General features: G+C 43.2%; 1 protein-coding gene and 1 long non-coding RNA gene across 2 annotated transcripts in view; one reads left to right on the top strand and one right to left on the bottom strand.

The window, feature by feature from the left end:
* The window catches only part of LOC311150312 (choline/ethanolaminephosphotransferase 1-like), a 30,199-nt gene extending 23,789 nt beyond the window's left edge, over nucleotides 1-6,410 (top strand). The window contains exons 5-9 of the mRNA XM_084187716.1: nucleotides 218-302; nucleotides 640-771; nucleotides 3,208-3,366; nucleotides 3,611-3,736; nucleotides 4,091-6,410. Of these exons, the coding sequence (XP_084043842.1) occupies nucleotides 218-302; nucleotides 640-771; nucleotides 3,208-3,366; nucleotides 3,611-3,736; nucleotides 4,091-4,234 (646 nt within the window). The 3' untranslated portion in view covers nucleotides 4,235-6,410. The remainder of the gene's footprint in view (nucleotides 1-217; nucleotides 303-639; nucleotides 772-3,207; nucleotides 3,367-3,610; nucleotides 3,737-4,090) is intronic.
* LOC311149819 overlaps nucleotides 1-25,867 on the bottom strand; it is a 398,282-nt gene that overhangs the window by 194,731 nt on the left and 177,684 nt on the right. The window lies entirely within an intron of this gene.

The raw sequence follows: 25,867 nt of genomic DNA, 5'->3' as shown, positions 1-25,867 counted from the left end.
GATGTCAGACAGAATAAAAAAATTAACTATCAGATCAGGTTCCTCTCAGCCTTTGGAGGGAAATCTTCTTTACATCCCCCACACACATTCACAACCAAGAGGAATGGGTGCAGTTTGTGCAGCACCTGCTAGGGGGTGCTATGTGCATGTTTTTCATGAGTGCTGTGTGAAATCACTAATGGTTGCTCATGATTCCTCTGTCTCTCTTCCCATTCAGCGTTGATGTGACTGAAGTGCAGTTCTTCATTATAATCATGTATTTACTGGCTGCCATCGGAGGATCAGCTTTTTGGCAGTTCTTGGTAATGCATTTAACCCATTTGATTCAGCAAATTATGGTCTGTTTCTACTGCTTGGATTTGAAAAAATGACACTAATGCTAATATGTACATGCATTGTAGTTTGACGCATTTGATCTGGCATGTTGGTTGAAGTGTTAAGACTCACGTCCTGGTTGATGATTGTGTGAATACTTCAGAAATGCATCCTTTCCCTGTTTCCTGGAGGTAAGCACAAATCTATAAGTGATTGGATAGGTGAAAGCCAGGTTACCGGCCTATACTTTCACCAATCCAACAAATTCTGATCTGTCTTTACTTATTGGAACAAGGCTCTTACTAACCACCCAAACACACACAGATCCCTGTGGCGAACATCCAGATTAAGATCATTCCAGCCATCCTCACTGTGGCAGGAGCCATCTTTTCCTGCACCAACTACTTCCGGGTCATATTCACGGGAGGCGTAGGAAAGAACGGATCCACCATAGCGGTAAGACGTGATCCATCCTTGCTGATGAGGATCCAGTTGAATTGTATGGCTGATAAAAGGTGACTTAGTACAGTCTAGGAAGGAAGGTTACAGTCCTGCTGCTCATTGCATTGGTTATTTCATCTTAGGTAGTAATATGATATGGGTGGCAGGCACAGGAGGTTGGTGGCTCCTTAATTGGGGAGGACGGGCTCGTGGTAATGGCTGGAGCGGAATCAGTGGAATGGTATTTGATGGTATCAAATACAAATGCCATTCCATTTGCTCGGTTCCAGCCATTCTTATGAGCCGTCCTCCCCTTAGCAGCCTCCTGTGGCGGCAGGTAGTCTAGCGGGTAGAGGCGAATCCCGGGTCTGATGGGTAAAATCTGGTGAGAAGTGAGCTGCCATTGTGCCCTTGAGCAAGGGACTTAACAACCCACAACAACTTCTCCACGGTGCCTTGCTCCAATCTCTCCAACCTGTGTCTTTCGGTTGGGCTTTGTCAAATTTCGGTTGGACTTTGTGTACAATTGACGAATAAAGTGAACTTAATCTCTTAATCGTAATTACAATTACTATATATCGTACAGAGTGTGTCAAGCTTAATTAAAAAAACATCAACAGCATTTGTTTTTGTTCTGGCCAGTCTTTTCTAATGCTTAAAGGGCGACTGCACTTCCTGATTTGGTTCATTAAGAAACACTAATTCAAACGCGAGTTGGTTTCGGGGTGTGGTTTGATGTGGGTGTCTCTTGTGTGTGTTCGCAGGTGGGAAGAGTTAGCCAAATGATTTAGCCAATTAGCTTTAGCCGACTGGTGTGCGACCATGGCAAAGTTGGTTTGATTTTAGGTAGCCTATCTCTGGGGATAGTGAAGAATATCAATAAATTACACAATGTAAATTAAACAATAAATTGTTTGCATTTTGCACATATTTTAGTTGTCTCATTTAAATTCTTTCAATATTTGTATATACATTTCTACAACTTATAGTTGGGTTGAGGTTGTTATTGAAATTTGGAGCTATTATCCTTTTAAAATATTGTCCCATGTACATTGTGTAATTTACTGATTGTCCCTAACTAGCCCCATAGGGATATCTAATGTCAAACCAAATTGACCATGGGCATAACGATCAGGTCGTGTGCAGCTATGCTCCGAACTGATGATTACTTGGGTGATGCCAGCTGTGGGCATGTGGACAGGATTAAAATAAACCCAACCCAAGGAAAACTGTTATGGTACCCTTCATTCCGTGACATAGAGCCATGACTACATGGAACTCTCTGCCACCCCAGGTAACTCAAGCTAGCAATAAAACCAGATTCAAAAACCAGATAAAAGAACGCCTTACGGCACAACATGGACTGTGAAGAGAGAGACATTTTTATATATTTTGTATTGTATTTTGCACTGTATTGTATTATGTAGGTAAGTGACCTTGCACGAGCCTTGGCTTGTGCGAGCCGGAATGGCTCAAAGGGCAGGACCCATCTCCTGTTTCTGAAGCGTGAGGCAGAAACATGAGATTACGTAGATAAAGTATTATATAATTATTATGGTGGATCGAACTGCACAGGTGGCCTACTTTTTGAAATGATTTGTTTGACGAGCAGATGAAAACATCACACTACACACATGATATGAGAAACAGCCTGCGCAGACCGCAAAAACAACAGTAAACAGGATAAGATGTTCACATGCCACAGTATCCCATTTTAGATCAGCATATCCCAGGCATCTTACCTGGGTTTCTCATAACCGGGATACAAGCTTTTTCGGGTTATTGTAAATGGGACATGATGTTTATGTGTGTCAACTCAAACACAGAATACTTGAATATCTCGAATAATAACAGGATATTGGTGTGCATGTAAACGTGGTCACTGATTTGAAGTGGATTTAACAGGTGACATCAATAAGGGATCATAGCTTTCACTTGGATTCACCTGGTCAGTCTGTCATGGAAAGAGCACGTGTTGTTAATGTTTTATCAACTCAGTGTATATTATGTAATTATATTATGTATTTTATTTGTTGTGTGTTTCCTGTTTGGACCCCAGGAACAGTAGTTTGGGATCCTAATAAATACTAAATACTTTTTTGGACGAGGCTGACTTTGATACAAATTATCCTATTTACACTTTGTAGTCAATTTTGACTCTAGAATAAATGTTTCTGACTTATATCGATGCCACATAGGGCATTTTCAAAACAAGATGTTGCTTTTTAGGGGCAGTCTCTCTTTAAATACCACAGCACATCGCATTCTTAATTTCTTGGCCTCCATAAAATGGTGACAACGGATGCTTTTTCATTTATTTCAGCCAAGCCACTGACCTCTCTGCAGAGCTTTACCTTGCAGTTTATTGATCACTTTAGAGAAGGACAAGAATGGTGGCATTTTCAGCTAGGTACAGTGATTGTGACATCCATGTCCCGTCTTCTTCCTCAGGGAACGAGTGTCCTGTCACCGTTCTTCCACATAGGGTTAGTTATCACTCTGGCTGTCATGATCTACAAGAAGTCTGCGTCCCAGCTGTTTGAGAAGCACCCATGTCTCTACGTCCTGGCCTTTGGGTTTGTGTCGGCCAAGATCACCATCAAGCTAGTGGTGAGGAAGCAGATGGCCTGAAACATTAAACACTGAAAGAGCCAGGTTACTTTCCAATATCCACACTAGTATACCACTTGGAATACATGTCCAATATTTTGCTTTATTCTATATGCTATGTTCGTGTGGATGTTGGAACATTGGCCTAATGTGCCCTGTTTTAGTTGTGTTAACTCAGGTTTAAAGCTAAAATCTGGGATTCGTTATTCAGCAAAATAGCAGCCTCTTATTGTATTTTTTACAGGTGGCTCATATGACGAAAAGTGAGATGTCTCTCCATGACTTGGCTTACCTGGGGCCAGGGCTGCTCTTCTTGGACCAGTATTTTAACAGCATCATAGACGAGTACTTGGTCCTCTGGGTGGCACTAGTAAGTCTACACCTCAATCGCTTCATCCATTTGCACGTACCAAGCCAATTGAAACCTAAATGAAAGTTAGGATTTACTCCTTTTACTTAGTTTGCAGTACAATGTAGATGCCTAGCTTACATTTGTGCCAATTAGTTTTTTTGAAGTTGTATATTTTTTGGGTTTGTACCCCAGGAGGAGTAGCGGCTGCCTTGGCAGCAGCTAATGGGGATCCTAATAAAATACTAAATACTTTTCAGGGGGGATTTATTCAAAAGATGATAGACACACAATAAAAAACACAACCAATTTTGTATATAGGGAGCTTTCAATTTACTTTATTTGACACCCATCCTCTGTCTTGTTTCTTTCCAGTTCCTATCCATCTTTGACCTGGTGCGCTACTGCGTCAGCGTCTGCAACCAGATCGCCTCTCACCTGCACATCTTTGTATTCAAGATCAAACCCCCCAACCTGCGGCCAGTCGCTGCCTCCCAGTCAGGCAAAGATGTGTGGTGACACTGGTGTTCCTGGTCTGGTGACACTACTGACACCGTCCGGACGGAGTTGGAGCTGGTGGGAGTACCTCTACCGCCTCCCCCTCGTTGCCACAGGATTCCCATTGGATGAGACGAATTGGAGGCGGTCTCTCTACGAATGTATTAGCCAATGAAATTATGAATACATTGAGGGCGGTGAAAAGAAGAGGAGGGACAAAAACAAATGAAAATAATTTCTTTCAATCTCTTTGGTGTGCAATAATGCTCTGTTTTTGCTGATGTTGTGTTTGGTGTTAAAGGTTCATAGCCGAAGAGGAGAAAGAGGGAGCGAGTTTCCTTTTGAGGTTTTGTTTATTTTGTCATAAAAGAGCACCCCGTTATTTGGTAACACTATTTACGAGAATTAGTTGTCTAACCAAACTTTATGGATAGGGGTTAATGTTACTTACTATAACTATGCTGCCACTATCTGTATATTAGCAATTTTTTAGGTTATACCTAACCAAATAATATTATACTTATCTACGTGAAAAACACCTACAGTTTATTAATGTTTGTGTCAGAACAGTATGACTGAACTTAAATGTATCTGTTCTTTCAGTATTGGTACTAGTTCAGCTCCTCTACGTACAATAACTACTTGTTCCACTCCAGAGAAAACGTTAGTCCTCTGTTCAAGGTGTAGTTCTGTGTACTGCATTCAGTTTTAACCATCTGAAAAGCTGTCATAGTTTGGGGATGGTATTCAGTGGAAGAACACATGGTCACGAGCGCGTTGCTTAATGTCCTAAGACCGCCTTGCATTTCTATTGTTGATCCTATGTCACCCTTGTCCTGTATACATGATGAAGGCGCACATGTATGGCACTGAAGTATCTTTTCGATAAGCCCCAATGAACAAAGAAAGCATTGTCATCATATTTTCATAATATGGCTACGTACTTCTTTTCGTCCCATGTAATAGCCGTACAAATGGATCTCTACATTATACAACTCTGTATATGAGAGACGGGTCACGGTTCCTGCTGTATGCTTCCAGTTAACTTGTGCCATATGTGATGAAAGTCAATGGAGCATTGCTAGTTATCAGTTACAAGCATTCAGACTCTTAACCGTGAGGAATTTGGTCTTATTATGCTACTCAAGTAACAGTTAAGAGTAAGTGTTCTGTCTTCCACAAGTCATTCTGTCATCATAGATGACAAAAATAAATGTGGGATGTTTTGGTGATAGGTGTTACTCCAACTCCACACACTCCTTTTACATTATTCCTCCATTTTTAATTATTATTCTTACATTTTCTTTTCAGCTGTGTTGCTTTTTAGTTGCGCTTTGGTTCTACTGTAGCGTTGCTCAAATAGGAGTCGGTCAGGCTGCCACTAGTATAACCTCACCACTTGGAGGAACTGCTTGGATGTGAAAAATGCAATACAGTCGTTAACAGTTGCCTTAAATGCTAAGTACTTGCATTGGAAGGGAAAAGGCTAGTGTTAAATGTTGTGGTATAAATGCTTGATTAGTTACAGATGAATACAGTTCGCTTCCACTTCACTCCCTAAACCTAACCTTAGTCACTTCAACTCCCCCACAGCAACACTGGTATCATTGCAGTTCCATACCCATTAGGGCTCTCTCTATTCATAGTGAACTCTGGTCTGTTACGCTGTTACATAATAGCCCATCAGTTCTCTCCCTCTGTGTGCAACAGGTCAATCCACCCATTCTGTCTGCGGTCTCGTCATTAAGCAAGTATTCAACTTTAGAACTAGATCCATACGGATGGACGCAGTACTGTCCATGGTCAAACATAAGGAATGTTTTTTTTTTTCTGCAAAAATTAAGGAATGCCTCTTACCCTACCGATTTAGCTTATATCAAACAGTGATGCATAGAGTATTAAAATGTCTGCCGCTAATGTCTCATAACAACAAAAGAGCTTGTCAGTGTTCTCTTTTGTGTGTGTATCATATGCATGGGATGGGCATTACAATCCACTGTAGTGGTCACAGCCAATAGCCACATGGATATATCTGTAACTGATGGTGTTCAACCAATCGAAACACCCATTCAAATGTAACAAATATTCCCTTGGATTGTTTGTCATTTCGGAACAATGCAGAGATTTTGAAGATGAAATGTGAAGGGTGAATCAATTGTTGGCCGTTGTAAAAAATAAATAAATGTTTGTCATTTTATTTTTTTGTGTTTAATGATGTTCAATGTTTCTTTATTTGGGGTTTGGTCAACATTTTTACTTTGTCAAAGAAAATAATACATTTTTGAATAAACAAGCTTATATAAAATAAAGATTGCTATATTTATAACAGATCTAGAGTCTATTGCTATCAGTCTTGAGTGTATGTCATGCACTCTTTAGTGTTCTGCAATATTGTTCTACAGTGCAAATGTGACTAATGACCATTGGAAGACAGCATAATTGGAAACAGACTCTAGGGTTGGATACTGTAGCTTTAATATTCAGGGGGGGGGGGGGAATATGAGGTTTCAGACACAAACACACTCACATTCACTCTAGCCCAATTTATACCTGGTTCTAATATGCGTCCTTCGTGTGGATATCGTCCTGACGTTGTCCGTTTACAATTTTAAGATCAGATCACAATGTGTATTTTAATTGTCTACACCCATCTAAAAATGTGGACACAATCTGAATGTGGACAAGATCAAGACAAAGGACATGTTAGAAGCAGGTATAAACGGGGCTTCTCTCACACACAATCATTTGGTTGCTCGCTCACACAGATCTGTGCCACCCTGCTTCATTCCGCATCCGAGCAGTTTACTATGGAGTTAGATGTTTTTCTTTGTTCTGTAAGTGTGTCTACCACGATCCGTGCGTATATTCAACATAACTCACAAAGACAACTATGATCTGTGAATATATTAAAATATTTAGTAAATAAAACCATAATCCGTAAATATTTTACAAATTAAACCATTAAACTATTTTAACAAACCTAACGCAATGGTACATCTAAGCACTGGTGGTAGCGCTATAGGTTCGGGGGTGTGTGAAATATTTTTGCTATTTTCACAACCACTATCTGCTCAGTTGCTGTTGTTGGCGCGAAAGGCCTGGGTTTTGATGAATTAACAAGTTGTGGATGTGGCCCGTGTAGCTCAGTTGGTAGAGCATGGCGCTTGCAATGCCAGGGTAGTGGGTTCGATTCCTACAGGGGGCAAGTATAAAATTTAAAATTAAAAACATGTATGCACTCACTAACTGTCGTTGCTTCAAGATGTGTATTAAGGTCTTATGTATTGCCTTGGGATCAACTCCAAAGTTAGTCTAACTATAACAAACAGCTTACAGAAACAAAATAGTAGGCCTCTCATCTTTGCTAAATATGTTAACTTCAACCTGTTTGCAATCCACTTGTTCTAAGTAATTGCATGGCTTCAATGTGGAAATATACTGAACAAAAATATAAACGCAACATGTAAAGTGTTGGTTTCATGAACTGAAATATAAGATCCCATATATTTTCCATATGCACAAAAAGCTTATTTTTCTCAAATGTTGTGCACAAATTTGATTACATCCCTGTTAGTGAGCATTTATCCTTTGCCAAGCTAATCCATCCACCTGACAAGTGGCATATCAAGAAGCTGATTAAACAGCATGATCATTACATAGGTGCACCTTGTGCTGGGGACAATAAAAGGCCACTAAAATGTGCAGTTTTGTCACATAACACAAAGCCACAGATATCTCAAGTTTTGAAGGAGCGTGCAATTGGCATGCTGACTGCAGGAATGTCCACCAGAGCTGTTGCCAGAGAATTGAATGTTCATTTCTCTACCATAAGCCACCTCCAACATTGCTTTAGAGAATTTGGCAGTACATCCAACAGGCCTCACAATGGCAGACCACGTGTAACCTCGCCAGCCCAGGACCTCCACATCCGGCTTCTTCACCTGCAGGATTGTCTGAGACCAGCCACCTGGACAGCTGATGAAACTCAGGAGTATTTCTGTCTGCAATAAACCCCTTTTGTGGGGAAAAACTCATTCTGGTCCTGCCTCCCCAGTGGGTGGGCCTATGCCCTCCCAGGCCCACCCATGGCTGCGCCCCTGCCCAGTCATGTGAAATCCATAGATTAGGGCCTAAATAATATATTTCAATTGACTGATTTCCTTATATGAACTGTAACTCAGTAAAATCGTTGAAATTGTTGCATGTTGATGTATATTTTTGTTCAGTATACAGTGAGGGAAAAAAGTATTTGATCCCCTGCTGATTTTGTACGTTTGCCCACTGACAAAGAAATGATCAGTCTATAATTTTAATGGTAGGTTTATTTGAACAGTGAGAGACAGAACAACAACAAAATCCAGAAAAACACATGTCAAAAATGTTATAAATTGATTTGCATTTTAATGAGGGAAATAAGTATTTGATCCCCTCTCAATCAGAAAGATTTCTGGCTCCCAGGTGTCTTTTATACAGGTAACGAGCTGAGATTAGGAGCACACTCTTAAAGGGAGTGCTCCTAATCTCAGTTTTTTACCTGTATAAAAGACACCTGTCCACAGAAGCAATCAATCAATCAGATTACAAACTCTCCACCATGGCCAAGACCAAAGAGCTCTCCAAGGATGTCAGGGACAAGATTGTAGACCTACACAAGGCTGGAATGGGCTACAAAACCATCGCCAAGCAGCTTGGTGAGAAGGTGACAACAGTTGGTGCGATTATTCGCAAATGGAAGAAACACAAAATAACTGTCAATCTCCCTCGGCCTGGGGCTCCATGCAAGATCTCACCTCGTGGAGTTGCAATGATCATTAGAACAGTGAGGAATCAGCCCAGAACTACACGGGAGGATCTTGTCAATGATCTCAAGGCAGCTGGGACCATAGTCACCAAGAAAACAATTGGTAACACACTACGCCGTGAAATCATGCAGCGCCCGCAAGGTCCCCCTGCTCAAGAAAGCACATATACAGGCCCGTCTGAAGTTTGCCAATGAACATCTGAATGATTCAGAGGAGAACTGGGTGAAAGTGTTGTGGTCAGATGAGACCAAAATCGAGCTCTTTGGCATCAACTCAACTCGCCATGTTTGGAGGAGGAGGAATGCTGCCTATGACCCCAAGAACACCATCCCCACCGTCAAACATGGAGGTGGAAACATTATGCTTTGGGGGTGTTTTTCTGCTAAGGGGACAGGACAACTTCACCGCATCAAAGGGACGATGGACGGGGCCATGTACCGTCAAATCTTGGGTGAGAACCTCCTTCCCTCAGCCAGGGCATTGAAAATGGGATGTGGATGGGTATTCCAGCATGACAATGACCCAAAACACACGGCCAAGGCAACAAAGGAGTGGCTCAAGAAGAAGCACATTAAGGTCCTGGAGTGGCCTAGCCAGTCTCCAGACCTTAATCCCATAGAAAATCTGTGGAGGGAGCTGAAGGTTCGAGTTGCCAAACGTCAGCCTCGAAACCTTAATGACTTGGAGAAGATCTGCAAAGAGGAGTGGGACAAAATCCCTCCTGAGATGAAGAAACGTCTGACCTCTGTCATTGCCAACAAGGGTTTTGCCACCAAGTACTAAGTCATGTTTTGCAGAGGGGTCAAATACTTATTTCCCTCATTAAAATGCAAATCAATTTATAACATTTTTGACATGCGTTTTTCTGGATTTTGTTGTTGTTATTCTGTCTCTCACTGTTCAAATAAACCTACCATTAAAATTATAGACTGATCATGTCTTTGTCAGTGGGCCAACGTACAAAATCAGCAGGGGATCTAATAGTTTTTTCCCTCACTGTATATATACAGTAGGGAAAAAAAGTATTTAGTCAGCCACCAATTGTGCAAGTTCTCCCACTTAAAAAGATGAGAGAGGCCTGTAATTTTCATCATAGGTACACGTCAACTATGACAGACAAATTGAGAAAAAAAAATCCAGAAAATCACATTGTAGGATTTTTTATGAATTTATTTGCAAATTATGGTGGAAAATAAGTATTTGGTCACCTACAAACAAGCAAGATTTCTGGCTCTCACAGACCTGTAACAACTTCTTTAAGAGGCTCCTCTGTCCTCCACTCGTTACCTGTATTAATGGCACCTGTTTGAACTTGTTATCAGTATAAAAGACACCTGTCCACAACCTCAAACAGTCACACTCCAAACTCCACTATGGCCAAGACCAAAGAGCTGTCAAAGGACACCAGAAACACAATTGTAGACCTGCACCAGGCTGGGAAGACTGAATCTGCAATAGGTAAGCAGCTTGGTTTGAAGAAATCAACTGTGGGAGCAATTATTAGGAAATGGAAGACATACAAGACCACTGATAATCTCCCTCGATCTGGGGCTCCACGCAAGATCTCACCCCGTGGGGTCAAAATGATCACAAGAACGGTGAGCAAAAATCCCAGAACCACACGGGGGGACCTAGTGAATGACCTGCAGAGAGCTGGGACCAAAGTAACAAAGCCTACCATCAGTAACACACTACGCCGCCAGGGACTCAAATCCTGCAGTGCCAGACGTGTCCCCCTGCTTAAGCCAGTACATGTCCAGGCCCGTATGAAGTTTGCTAGAGTGCATTTGGATGATCCAGAAGAGGATTGGGAGAATGTCATATGGTCAGATGAAACCAAAATAGAACTTTTTGGTAAAAACTCAACTTGTCGTGTTTGGAGGACAAAGAATGCTGAGTTGCATCCAAAGAACACCATACCTACTGTGAAGCATGGGGGTGGAAACATCATGCTTTGGGGCTGTTTTTCTGCAAAGGGACCAGGACGACTGATCCGTGTAAAGGAAAGAATGAATGGGGCCATGTATCGTGAGATTTTGAGTGAAAACCTCCTTCCATCAGCAAGGGCATTGAAGATGAAACGTGGCTGGGTCTTTCAGCATGATAATGATCCCAAACACACCGCCCGGGCAACGAAGGAGTGGCTTCGTAAGAAGCATTTCAAGGTCCTGGAGTGGCCTAGCCAGTCTCCAGATCTCAACCCCATAGAAAATCTTTGGAGGGAGTTGAAAGTCTGTGTTGCCCAGCGACAGCCCCAAAACATCACTGCTCTAGAGGAGATCTGCATGGAGGAATGGGCCAAAATACCAGCAACAGTGTGTGAAAACCTTGTGAAGACTTACAGAAAACGTTTGACCAGTGTCATTGGCAACAAAGGGTATATAACAAAGTATTGAGAAACTTTTGTTATTGACCAAATACTTATTTTCCACCATAATTTGCAAATAAATTTATTAAAAATCCAATTTTCTGGAATTATTTTTCTCATTTTGTCTGTCATAGTTGACGTGTACCTATGATGAAAATTACAGGCCTCTCATCTTTTTAAGTGGGAGAACTTGCACAATTGGTGGCTGACTAAATACTTTTTTTCCCCACTGTACATACACTATATATACAAAAGTATGTGGACACCCTTTCAAATGAGTGGATTCGGCTATTTCAGCCACACTCGTTGCTGACAGGTGTATAAAATCGAGCGCACGGCTATGCAATCTCCATAGACAAACATTGCCAGTAGAATGGCCTTCCTGAAGAGCTTAGTGACTTTCAACGTGGCACCGTCATAGGATGCCACCGTTCCAACAAGTCAGTTCATCAAATTTCTGCCCTGCTAGAGCTGCCCCGGTCAACTGTAAGTGCTGTTATTGTGAAGTGGCAACATTTAGGAGCAACAATGGCTCAGCCGCGAAGTGGTAGGACACACAAGCTCACAGAATGGGACCCCCGAGTGCTGAAGCGTATAGTCCGTAAAGATCCTCTCTCCTCGGTTGCAACACTCACTACCGAGTTCCAAACTGCCTCTGGAAGCAACATCAGCACATAACTGTTTGTCGGGAGCTTCATGAAATTGGTTTCCAGCCGCACACAAGTCTAAGATAACCATGCGCATTGCCAAGCGTCGGCAGGAGTTGTGTAAAGCTCGCCGCCACTGGACTCTGGAGTAGTGGAAACGCGTTCTCTGGAGTGAAGAATCACGCTTCACCATCTGGCAGTCCGATGGACGAATCTGGGTTTGGCGGATCCCAGGAGAACGCTACCTGCCCCAATGCATGGTGCCAACTGTAATGTTTGGAGGAGGAATAATGGTCTGGGGCTGTTTTTCATGGTTCAGTCTAGGCCCCTTAGTTCCAGTGAAGGGAAATCTTAACGCTGCAGCATACAATGACATTCTAGACGTTTCTGAGCTTCCAACTTTGTGGCAACAGTTTGGGGAAGGCCCTTTCCTGTTTCAGCATGACAATGCCCCCATGCACAAAGCGAGGTCCATACAGAAATGGTTTGTCAAGATTGGAGTGGAAGAACTTGACTGGCCTGCACAGAGCCCTGACCTTAACCCCATCGAACTCCTTTGGGATGAATTGGAACGCCGACTGCGAGCCAGGCTTAATCGCCCAACATCAGTGCCCAACCTCACTAATGCTCATGGCTGAATGGAAGCAAGTCCCCGCAGCAATGTTCCAACATCTAGTGGAAAGCCTTCCCAGAAGAGTGGAGGCTGTTATATCAGCAAAGGGGGGACCAACTCCATATTAATGCCCATGATTTTGGATTTTTAGATGTTCGACGAGCAGGTGTCCAAATACTTTTGGTCATGTAGTGTAGCATTCGCACTGATATAGGGGTAGGCCTACTGTAAATTGCATTATGGCTGAGCATGGACATACAAAATGTTGTCAATAAGCAAGATTACATTCATTATTGATAAGGCCTAAAAAGAGAGTGAATAATTCGAATCAAATTCTAAACAAAACATCTTGTTTTAAATAGGCTATACAGGCACCATAATTGCTTCCCGTAATATGCAGTCATCTCAACATGCAGTGACCCCAATGCTCTCTACTCAAGCACGTGAGTGGTCTTTCTACAGATGTAAGAAGGCTGTGGTTAAACGGTTAGTATTCTTTGAGTACACAACAGGAAACACTGACAGATTCCATTCTGGCCTGTTTCAACATTCTTTGCCTGATGGTTTGACTCAAACTCAAATCAAATGTTATTATTTACATACACGTGTTTAGCAGATGTTATTGCGGGTGTAGTGAAATGCTTGTGCTTGTGCAACATATAACAGAGGTGATTGTGGTGTGTGTTTCCTTAGTGACACCAGCGCTGCGGTTTCCGAACGCTGTGTCTTTGGGCACATGCTGAGCATATCTTCCTTTTTAGGTAATACAAAACAGACGCAACCATGCAGAAGGCACACACGCACACACAAAAACACAAACACACTCCATATCAGGTATAATAGTTGAGTGGTCCCAAAATAAAAGGGGAATGTAAACTCCTCTCACTAAAAGTATGAAGCGCTCCACACTTCCAAGCAGCCTACTAGAATTTAGTGCCTGAAAATATTGTTAAAGTGGGTGACAGCTTGCAGGGCTGATAGTTTGTCTCCTCTGTGACATAGTTCAACACACTGCTTGAACACGAACTCAATTCTAATCCCGGTTGAAAACTTCCAGGGAATTCAGTCATGGTGGAGAGTGCCTTTGCTACGTACAAATCTAGTGTCATGGATGTTATTTGTGAAGCAAAAAGTATCCCACTGGGCACACTGGTTGAATCAACGTTGTTTCCACGTCATTTCAACAAAATTATAGACATTGAATTGATGTTTGTCCCAGTGGGATGTGTTTGGGCCTGTTAGACCTAGCAGGGATTGGGGAGCATCTATTTTTTCACCTTTATTTAACCAGGTAAGCCAGTTGAGAACAAGTTCTCATTTACAACTGCGACCTGGCCAAGATAAAGCAAAGCAGTGCGATAAAAACAACAACACAGAGTTACATATGGGGTAAACAAAACATAAAGTCAAAAAATACAACAGAAAGTATATATACAGTGTGTGCGAATGTAGTAAGTTATGGAGGTAAGGCAATAAATAGACATAGTGCAAAAGAGTTACAATTTCGTATTAACACTGGAATGATAAATAAATAACAATATGGGGATGAGATAGTTGGGTGGGCTAATTACAGAATGGCTGTGTACAGGTGCAGTGATCGGTAAGCTGATCTGACAACTAACGCTTAAAGTTAGTGAGGGAGATAAGAGACTCCAGCTTCAGAGATTTTTGCAGTTCGTTCCAGTCATTGGCAGCAGAGAACTGGAAGGAATGGTGGCCAAAGGAGGTGTTGGCTTTGGGGATGACCAGTGAGATATACCTGCTGGAGCGCAGACTACGGGTGGGTGTTGCTATGGTGACCAGTGAGCTAAGATAAGACAGGGATTTGCCTAGCAGTGATTTATAGATGACCTGGAGCCAGTGGGTTTGGCGATGAATATGTAGTGAGGGCCAGCCAACAAGAGTGTACTGGTCACAATGGTGGGTAGTATATGGGGCTTTGGTGACAAAAACTGATGGCACTGTGATAGACTACATCCAATTTGCTGAGTAGAGTGTTGGAGGCTATTTTGTAAATGACATCGCCGAAGTCAAGGATCGGTAGGATAGTCAGTTTTACGAGGGCATGTTTGGCAGCATGAGTGAAGGAGGCGTTTGTTGCGAAATAGGAAGCTGATTCTAGATCTAACTTTTGATTGGAGACTCTTAATGTAAGTCTGGAAGGAGAGTTTACAGTCTAACCAGACACCTAGGTATTTGTAGTTGTCTACATACTCTAGGTCAGACCCGCCGAGAGTAGTGATTCTAGTCGGGTGGGCGGGTGCAAGCAGCGTTCGGTTGAAGAGCATGCATTTAGTTTTACTAGTGTTTAAGAGCAGTTGGAGGCTACGGAAGGAGTGTTGTAAGGCGTTGAAGCTCGTTTGGAGGTTTGTTAACACAGTGTCCAATGAAGGGCCAGATGTATACAAAATGGTGTCGTCCGCATAGAGGTGGATCCGAGCGTCACCAGCAGCAAGAGCGACATCATTGATATACACAGAGAATAGAGTCGGCCCGAGAATTGAACCCTGTGGCACCCCCATAGAGACTGCCAGAGGTCCAGACAACAGGCCCTCCGATTTGACACGTTGAACTCTATCTGAGAAGAAGTTGGTGAACCAGGCGAGGCAGTCATTTGAGAAACCAAGGCTATTTAGTCTGCCAATAAGAATACGGTGGTTGACAGAGTCGAAAGCCTTGGCCAGGTCGATGAAGACGGCTGCACAGTACTGTCTATTATCGATCGCGGTTATAATATTGTTTAGGACCTTGAGCGTGGCTGAGGTGCACCCATGACCAGCTCGGAAACTGGATTGCATAGTGGAGAAGGTACGGTGGGATTCGAAATGGTCGGTGATCTGTTTGTTAACTTGGCTTTCAAATACTTTTTAAAGGCAGGGCAGGATGGATATAGGTCTGTAACAGTTTGGATCTAGAGTGTCACCCCCTTTGAAGAGGGATGACCGCGGCAGATTTCCAATCTCTGGGGATCTCAGACGTTACGAAAGAGAGGTTGAACAGGCTAGTAATAGGGGTTGCGACAATTTTGGCAGCTAATTTTAGAAAGAAAGGGTCCAGATTGTCTAGCCCAGCTGATTTGTAGGGGTCCAGATTTTTCAGAACATTAGCTGTCTGAATTTGTATGAAGGAGAAGCGGGGGGGGGGGGGGTATGGGCAAGTTGCAGCGGAGGGTGCAGAGCTGGTGGCCGTGGTAGTGGTAGCCAGGTGGAAAGCATGGCCAGCCGTAGCAAAATGCTTGTTGAAATTCTCGATTATTGTAGATTTATCGGTGGTGACAGTGTTTCCTAGCCTCAGTGCAGTGGGCAGTTGGGAGGAGGTGCTCTTATTCTCCATGGACTTTACAGTGTCCCAAAACTTTTTGGAGTTAGTGCTACAGGATGCACATTTCTGTTTGAAAAAGCTAGCCTTTGCTTTCCTAACTGATTGTGTATATTGGTTCCTGACTTCCCTGAAAAGTTGCATATCAAGGGGGCTGTTCGATGCTAATGCAGTACGCCACAGGATGTTTTTGTGCTGGTCAAGGGCAGTCAAGTCTGAGGAGAACCAGGGGCTATATCTGTTCTTAGTTCTGAATTTTTTGAATGGGGCATGCTTATTTAAGATTGAGAGGAAAGCACTTTTAAAGAACAACCAGGCATCCTCTACTGATGGAATGAGGTCAATATCCATCCAGGATACCCGGGCCAGGTCAATTAGAAAGGCCTGCTCGCTAAAGTGTTTTAGGGAGCGTTTGACAGTGATGAGGGGTGGTCGTTTGACTGCGGACCCATTACGGACGCAGTCAATAAGGCAGTGATCGCTGAGATCCTGGTTGAAGACAGCGGAGGTCTATTTAGAGGGTAGATTTGTCAGGATGATATCTATGAGGGTGCCCATGTTTACAGATTTAGGGTTGTACCTGGTAGGTTCGTTGATAATTTGTGTGAGATTGAGGGCATCTAGTTTAGATTGTAGGTTGGCCGGGGTGTTAAGCATATCCCAGTTTAGGTCACCAAGCAGTACGAACTCTGAGGATAGATGGGGGGCAATCAGTTCACCTATGGTGTCCAGGGCACAGCTGGGGGCTGAGGGGGGTCTGTAGCAAGCGGCAACAGTGAGAGACTTATTTCTGGAAAGGTGGATTTTTAGAAGTAGAAGCTCAAACTGTTTGGGCACAGACCTGGATAGTATGATAGAGCTCTGCAGGCTATCTCTACAGTAGATTGCAACCCCACCCCCTTTGGCAGTTCTATCGAGACGGAAAATGTTGTAGTTGGGGATGGACATTTCTGAATTTTTGGTGGCCTTCCTAAGCCAGGATTCAGACACTGCTAGAACATCCTGGTTGGCGGAGTGTGCTAACGCAGTGAATAACACAAACTTAGGGAGGAGGCTTCGGATGTTAACGTGCAAGAAACCAAGGCTTTTACGGTTACAGAAGTCAACAAATGATAACGCCTGGGGAGTAGGAGTGATACTGGGGGCTGCAGGGCCTGGATTAACCTCTACATCACCAGAGGAACAGAGGAGGAGTAGAATAAGGATACGGCTAAAGGCTTTAAGAACTGGTCTTCTAGTGCGTTGGGTACAGAGAAAAAAAGGGGCAGATTTCCGGGCATTGTAGAATAGATTCAGGGCATTATGTACAGACAAGGATATGGAAGGATATGAGTACAGTGGAGGTAAACCTAAGCGTTGGGTAACGATGAAAGAGATAGCATCACTGGAGGCACCGATTGAGTCGGTCTCCGCGTGTATGGGGGGTGGGACAAAGGAGCTATCTATGGCAGGTTGAGCTGGGCTGGGGGATCTACAGTGAAATAGTACAATAAGCAATAACCGAAACAACAATAAGCAAGGCATATTGACATGGGAGAGAGGCATAAAGCAATCATAGGTGTTATTCGAGAGAGCTAAGACAACAGCTGGTAACGGCGACAAAGTTTGGGCTGAGGCTAAACATAAACAGGATGCGGTACCGTATAAAGAGCTGTATAGCTGAGTTATCATAAGGTCCGGTGAACAGCAATAGGAGAGTTCAGAGGTAGTTCGGGGTCTGCTACAGCACTGACGAGCAAGAGGCCACGGCTTGCGTGTGCTAACGGGCCGGGGCTAGCAGATGGATCTTCGTGGTCGACGTCGTAACGGGAAGCCTGTTGAAACCACATCAGACGATTCCGTCGGCAGACCAGTCGTGTTGGATCGGCGGGGCTCCGTGTCAACACTAGGGGGTCCCGTCCGGTTGACAGAGAGGTAGATAACCGGGAGATGGGCCTGTCTCGAGGCTAGCTCAAGGCTAACTGGTGCTTGCTAAGGGGCAATGGTAATTAGCCAACGACAACAGCCATTCGGTTGCAGCTAGCTAGTTGCGATGATCCGGCGCTAGGGTCCAGTGATTCCGGCAGAAAATCCGATATGCTCTGGGTCGATAGCACGCTGTGCAGACTGGCCGACAAATTGTCCAGGCTAGAGCTAGAGGTGGCTGGTGGGTAGTGCAGGCCACGGACAATGGTTCAGACCGCTAACGGTGGCTAATAGCAAGTAGCTAGCTAGCTGGCTACAACAACCATTCGGTTGCAGCTAGACTAGTTTCAGCTTAAGGTTCTTGATAAAAGTTATAAAGAAATAATAGAATCCTTTCCATGTTGGGTGAGGCGGGTTGCAGGAAAGTATATTTAGTTAAAGAAAGAAAAGTAAAATTGAGAAATATATACAAAATAGACAAAAAACAAAAAAACTTGGACAATAGTGTTAAATGCTGAACTGTAGTCAATGAACAGCATTCTCACATAGGAGTTCCTCTTGTCCAGATGTGTTGGGGCTAGGGCTGTGGCGGTCATTACATTTTGTTAGCCGGTTATTGTCATGCAGGTCTCACGGTAACTGGCGTTCATTAACATAAACACATTTAGCATCTCCAAGCCTCCACACATACATGCTGCTGATGTGCACCTTTGGAACATCTACATTTAAACAGTGTTGGAAAAACTACCCAATTGTCATACTTGAGTAAAAGCAAATATACCTTAATGAAAAATGACTCAAGTAAAAGTGAAATACCTAGTAAAATACTAAAAGTATTTGGTTTTAAATCTACTTAACTATCAAAAGTAAAAGTACTCTACATGACCAAAAGTAAGTGGACAACATCTCGTTCCAAAATCATGGGCATTAATATGGAGTTGGTCTCCCCTTTGCTGCTATAACAGTCTCCACTCTTCTAGGAAGGCGTTCTACTAGATGTTGGAACATTGCTGCAGGGACTTGCTTCCATTCAGCCACAAGAGAAATACTGAGGTCGGGCACAGATGTTGGGCGATTAGGCCTGGCTCGCAGTCGGCATTCTAATTCATCCCAAAGGTGTTCAATGAGGTTGAGGTCAGGGCTCTGTGCAGGCCAGTCAAGTTCTTCCACACCGATCTCAACAAACCATTTCTGTATGAACCTCGCTTTGTGCATGGGGGCATTGTCATGCTGAAACAGGAAAGGGCCTTCCCCAAACTGTTGCCACAAAGTTGGAAGAACATATCGTCTAGAATGTAATTGTATGCTGTAGCATTAAGATTTCTCTTCACTGGAACTAAGGGGCTTAGGCCGAACCATGAAAAACAGCCCCAGACAATTATTCCTCCTCCACCAAACTTTACAGTTGGCACTAGGCAGTCAGGCAGGTAACGTTCTCCTGGCATCCACCAAACCCAGATTAGTCCGTCGGACTGCCAGATGGTGAAGTGTGATTCATAACTCCAGAAAACACGTTGCTCCGGAGTCCAATGGCGTTGAGCTTTACGCCACTCCAGCTGACGCTTGGCATTGCACATGGTGATATTAGGCTTGTGCGCGGCTCTTCGGAAATGCAATGGAAACGTATTACTTTTTTTTGTAATTTTTACCCCCAATTTCATGATTACGATCTTGTCTCAACGCTGCAACTCCCCAATGGGCTCGGGAGAGGTGAAGGTCGAGTCATGCGTCCTCCGAAACATGACCCCCCAAACTGAGCTTCTTAACACCAGCTCGTTTAACTCGGAAGCCAGCTGCACCAATGTGTCGGAGGAAACACGTTTCAACTGACGACCAAAGTCTGCCTGCAGGCGCCCGGCCCGCCACAAGGAGTCGCTAGAGCGAGATGAGCCAAGTAAAGGCTGTAGTGACGCCGCAACACTGTGATTAAGTGCCTTAGACTGCTGTGTCATTCGGGAGGTCCGGAAACCCATTTCATGAAGCTCCCGACTAACAGTTCTTGTGCTGATGTTGCTTCCAGAGGCAGTTTGGAACTCAGTAGTGAGTGTTGCAACCGAGGACGTATGATATTTACGCGCTACGCGCTTCAGCACTCTGCGGTCCCATTTTGTGAGCTTGTGTGGCCTACCACTTCGCGGCTGAGCCGCTGTTGCTCCTAGATGTTTCCACTTCACAATAACAGCACTTACAGTTGACAGGGGCAGCTCTAGCAGCGCAGAAATATGGCGAACTGACTTGTTGGAAAGGTGGCATCCTATGATGGTGCCACGTTGAAAGGCACTGAGCTCTTCAGTAAGTCCATTATACTGCCAATGTTTGTCTATGGAGATTGCATGGCTGTGCGCTTGATTTTATACACCTGTTAGCAAAAAGTGTGGCTGAAATAGCCGAATCCATTGATTTGAAGGGGTGTCCACATACGTCTGTATATACAGTGTATAAATAATTTCAAATTCCTTATATTATACAAACCAGATTTTCTTGTTTTTTATTTATTTATGGATAGCCAGGGGCACACTCCAACACTCACACATAATTTACAAACTAAGCATTTGTGTGTAGTGAGTCCGCCAGATCAGAGGCAGAGGCGATGACCAGGCATGTTCTCTTGATAAGTGCGTGAATTGAAAAAAAGGAGAGTACTTTTGGGTGTCAGGGAAAATGTATGTAGTAAAAAGTATATATATAATGTAGTGGAGTAAAAGTTGTCAAAAATATAAATAGCAAAGTAAAGTACAGATACCCCAAGAAACGACTTACGTAAAAATACTTTACACCACTGCATTTAAAAACGTTGAATAAATCAATTGAATATCCACCATCACAATAAATCCATTATTTATTTTAGGCAGGTCTAAAGAAACATGATATGAAGAAAATGTATTTCAGAAGAATAGAATATGAGTTGTATGTTATCTGGCTATGTGCCATGCCATAGGCTGTATGCTTGTTCATTTAGCAGACAAAATATGCTTATAAGTCCTATGCCATTATTATATATTAGGCTATATGATTGTATAGTAAGAAGATTATAAATGAACTAAAATAGAAAGGATACTTTTCCCATTCCGGAGCTATAGTGCGCATCAGTGGCGATTTTAGCATGTAAATCTTGGTGGGGCAAACTCAAAAGAATGTTTTAGATGCATGCCAGCAAAGCCACTACACTACACAAAACAACACTAAACAATACATTCATTGCACTATAACGGTGACAAACGGTGCCCACAAACTGTTAGGGCTTACATAAAGCTGTCCCAACAGCAGAGCTTTCTTTTCAGCACCATGGAGTGAATCCTTACCACTGTTACACCTGGCTATCAGCCGAACCTTGTCTGGCAGCGAAACTGTTCATTCAGCCTCATTTCCTGCTTTTTTTTAAAACATAGCTGATATGTCTGACTTACTTAAACAAATGTGGTTTCTACTGAGAATTGAGATGTACAAACTATGGCATAAGGAAACAATGAGCGGATGAGAGGCAATCTGTAATTTAGATTAAGACATTAATGAGCGAGCTAAGATGGACGTAGTCAATATAACTATTTGTTCAGCATTTTTGAAATGTACAGTGACATAATTCAGAACATGGGCCGTTCTTACAGTATTCTCCCTGTACACAAAGTCAGAACCCTAGGATAAATAAAGGGGGCATGTGAGCAGACAATGAAAGCTCTTACAATATTTGATGATTACATTTCTCTAAAACAGGCTGTAGGCTACATGTGCACCACCAAGTCAGAGAGGGAAAAGGACCAAATTATTAGGGTGAGGCACTTGGGCTACTGACAGCTTACTACACAACATACACTTAGTATTACTTTCTTACCTACAGTATACATATCTCCCTGGCATATTATTTTATTTTTTACTTTTCACCCCCTTTTTCTCCCCAATTTTGTGATATCCAATTGGTAGTTACAGTCTTGTCCCATCGCAGCAACTCCCGTACGGACTCGGGAGAGGCGAAGGTCGAGAGCCATGCGTCCTCTGAAACACGACCCCGCCAAGCCGCACTGCTTCTTGACACACTTCTCGCTTAACCCGGAAGCCAGCCGCACCAATGTGTCGGAGGAAACACCGTACAGTTGGCGACCGAAGTCAGCGTCTCCCTGGCAGCATACAATATGTTTTTGGACTCACCTTGTTGTGCTGTGCTCACTTGAACAGATGAGTGGCGGTCTTTCTTGTGGGCAAATTTTGTCATCAAAGTCTGGCATTCTCTGCATTTATGGTGCTTTCAAGACAACTGGGAACTCGGAAAAAACAAGGTCCAATCATGACGTCAGCGATCTTCAGGTCGGAGCTCTAGAAAGAGGCCAGAGTTCCCGATTTGGATGACAGCTCAAAACTTATTTTCCCAGTGGGAGCTAGTTTTTTTCCCCAAGTTCCCAGTTGTTTTGAACGCTGCAGAAGTCATGCTGGATTGACAGCATGGCCAATGTATTCAATTTTTTCTGGCCCTTGGTGTTGCATGTGAATGTTTATCATTTTAAGCTTGAAAAAGAGACCCTTAAACCCAGACTTGGACCACAGACCCTCTTCACTGAATAGCATGTTAGTGATTGCTTTGCAGCGCTTGCAGTTAGCCACTGATTCCTTCCAAACCACTCATTGTTGAATTTGCGATTTCCGACTTGTTGTGTAATGTTAATGTCCAATGGCCGATGAGCACGATAGGTTTTATCTATAATTTATCTTCATATGAGAAGGATTGAAAAGGATTTGCCAGTAGATTGTCGACTTGATTCATGATGATGACTGCTTGTCTAGCTTGCTACCTAAGATTTTGAAAGTATGATGTTGACATGATCAGTCTAATCAAAGCTACTGTAGATATAACGTGATTTGACGTCATTTTATCTGTGGCCAATGACCTTGAGCCTTCTTGGATGGGCACTTCTAATGTATGGCAGCACCCAAGGGGCTTGAATTTTCGAGCTCTCTCTGTAAATTTTGCGGTGAGGTAGTGTCCCCATGAGTGACAGAACACTGAGCCAATCACGGCGCAACTAGAGAACCCTACGCTATGTATTTTCCGCTGGCTGCCCCACCACCACAGAAAGCACTGAGCTAGGCTGAAACGCCTGCATTTTGGAGCTGAATTACTCAAGAAAGCAAAAAGAGACCATGTTTGTATGCGGCTTTATTAACTCAATGATTGTTTGCAAACTGATATGTGACACGTATTAATTCCAAAATAACATGCAACACAGGCAACAACAACAAAAAAGTATATATATATTTTTAATTATTATTATTTTTAGCTAAACTGGTGGGGCTCAAAACACCACTGGTACGCATATGAAGTGGCTATATTGAGCGTAAAAGTGATCATTTGAAACAAGTCCTGTATGCTAGATTTAGAGTTATTTGGCAACTTTAGTTGTGAATGATACAAACCTTAGAATATGCCTTAGAAATCAAAAGATATATGGGCTGCATGATGCGACTATAGGCTATTGATGATTTGAGATAGTTGCAAAAAAAGCTTGTGCTCGGTTTCTTGACTCAGGCTGCACACGCTATTCTCTGCAGCTCTCATCAAGTGATAATTATTTCACCCATCAGAATATTCTCAATTTAATCTAGTCTTTACTAATATGTAAAAGTAGTTTAGATTTAGAATGGCCTATAATCAAATTGGCAGGAACAGGGGCAAGAGGAAAAATACATGTCATCCATAGGCACTCCAATAGGAATGGCCACTTTCCCACCGGTTCATCCCATGTGGGGTAGGCTACTCCGGTTATTTTGCAATGCACAAGTGATATTCCGCCCAAACTCTGTATGCCATGGGCTCTCCAGCCCTGTTCCTGCAGCTACCCAGTGCTTAATTTGGGAAACCAAGTGAAATCTGTTCGGGAACATCGATAGTAACATGTTTTCACAACGAAACATCTTTCATTAAACTGTTGACAGCCCCTCTCTCTGCGTGCTGTAGAAAGGAATGAAGGCAAGAGGGGAGGAGATGGACACGCATGGTGGTAAGATGTTCTGTAGCTACAGGTAATGTTTCAGTCTATTAATTATGAAAATATAACAAATGCCCTATTACAAGGCTATTCAAAATCAAATTCACTATAATGTACTGTAGGCTAACTGAATTTGTTTAAATCAGGGTTTTTTAAAACACTTCTCTGCCTTCTGTAATATGCCGGTTGGCTATGTGTTGTATAAAAGCACAATATTATTTTAATTACGTTTTTGGGCTCATTTATAGGCCTATGGGTATGCATAAACTCTAATATGCATATGGTGGTTTTGGATTAATCATCACCTTAGAAAGCACTGTCCATATTTGGGTTAAGCTTTGAAACCATCCATAATGACCATGTTTTCCACTCAGTTTCAACCTGTGTTGAACTTTCTTCAAATTGATCAATCACAGTAAGGTGAGTTTTAAAAGCACATACTGTTTTGATGATACGTTTTTGAAGTGATTTTCGATTGCATTTACATTGATGTCAGATTGGTTAGAGGGACAACAGAGCCCTGAGTACCAGACCATTAGCGACCTGATGATCGTTAGTGAGTTGGGTACCACTAACACATGTCCAGAGTGCATAAAAGGAGATTACCGTGACTCAGCGGTCACATAGAATTTTACTGCGGTCATGACTCATGACTGCCGGTGTGACGGTAATGCGGTCACCGCAACAGCCCTAGTTAGGGCCGTGTGAATAGCGATGGAAATGGCATCTTCCATGGATCTGTTGGAGTGGTAGGCAAATTGGAGTGGTTCCAGCGTGCCTGGCATGCTGGCTTTGATGTGGGCCATGACCAGCCTCTCGAAGCACTTCATCATGACCGTGGTGAGTGCAACGGGGGGATAGTCATTTGGACATCTCACCTTGGTTTTCTTGGGCACTGGGACAATGGTGGTCTCCTTGAAGCAAGTGGGGACTACAGCCTGGGAGAGAGACAGTTGAAGATGTCTGAGAAGACACCCGCCAGTTGGTCAGCACACACTGAGGTATGCAATCTGGGCCAGCAAGAGTTTTCCTCACATCAGCCTCGGAGAGCGAAGGCATCTGGTCGTCCGGAGCAGCGAGAGCCTTACTGAATGGCTTGGTATCGTCTGCCTCGAAGCGAGCATAGAATGTGTTAAGCTCATCTGGGAGGGAGACTTCAGTGGGCACCACACAGCTGGATTTGCCTTTGCAGTCCGTGATAGTCTGTAGTCCTTGCCACATGAGTCTAGAGTCTGAGTTGTCAAAAATCGATTCAAGTTTGAGTCTGTATTGTCTTTTTGCATCCCTTACGGATTTGCGGAGCTTGTACCTGCTTGCCTTGTACGAGTCGCACACCACCAAGTCATCAGAGTCCGTTCTGCTCACATTGAATGCTGCAGTATGGGCTCTCAGCATGGTACGGATATCTCCGTTCCACAGGATGTTGGTAGCACCTTCATTGGGGAGGACGAGCTCGTGGTAGTGGCTGGAGCAGAATAAGTGGAATGGTATCAAATACATCAAACATGGTTTCCATGTGTTCGATTCCATTCCATTAGCTCTGTTCCAGCCATCCTCCCCTTACCAGCCTCCTGGGCTCCGTTCATCCAGGGTTTTTGGTTGGGTTCTGTCCGTATTGTTATTGTGGGTACAGCATCAACACATTTCCTAATGACGCCTGTGACTGACAATGTATACTGCTCAAAAAAATAAAGGGAACACTTAAACAACACATCCTAGATCTGAATGAATTAAATAATCTTATTAAATACTTTTTTCTTTACATACTTGAATGTGCTGACAACAAAATCACACAAAAATTATCAATGGAAATCAAATGTATCAACCCATGGAGGTCTGGATTTGGAGTCACCCTCAAAATTAAAGTGGAAAACCACACTACAGGCTGATCCAACTTTGATGTAATGTCCTTAAAACAAGTCAAAATTAGGCTCAGTAGTGTGTGTGGCCTCCACGTGCCTGTATGACCTCCCTACAACGCCTGGGCATGCTCCTGATGAGGTGGCGGATGGTCTCCTGAGAGATC

This window comes from Coregonus lavaretus (assembly GCF_964263955.1).
Source record: "Coregonus lavaretus genome assembly, chromosome: 22".
Lineage (NCBI taxonomy): Eukaryota > Metazoa > Chordata > Actinopteri > Salmoniformes > Salmonidae > Coregonus > Coregonus lavaretus.
Note: the sequence above shows the minus strand (reverse complement) of the source record. Positions and strands in the feature narration are given on the sequence as shown.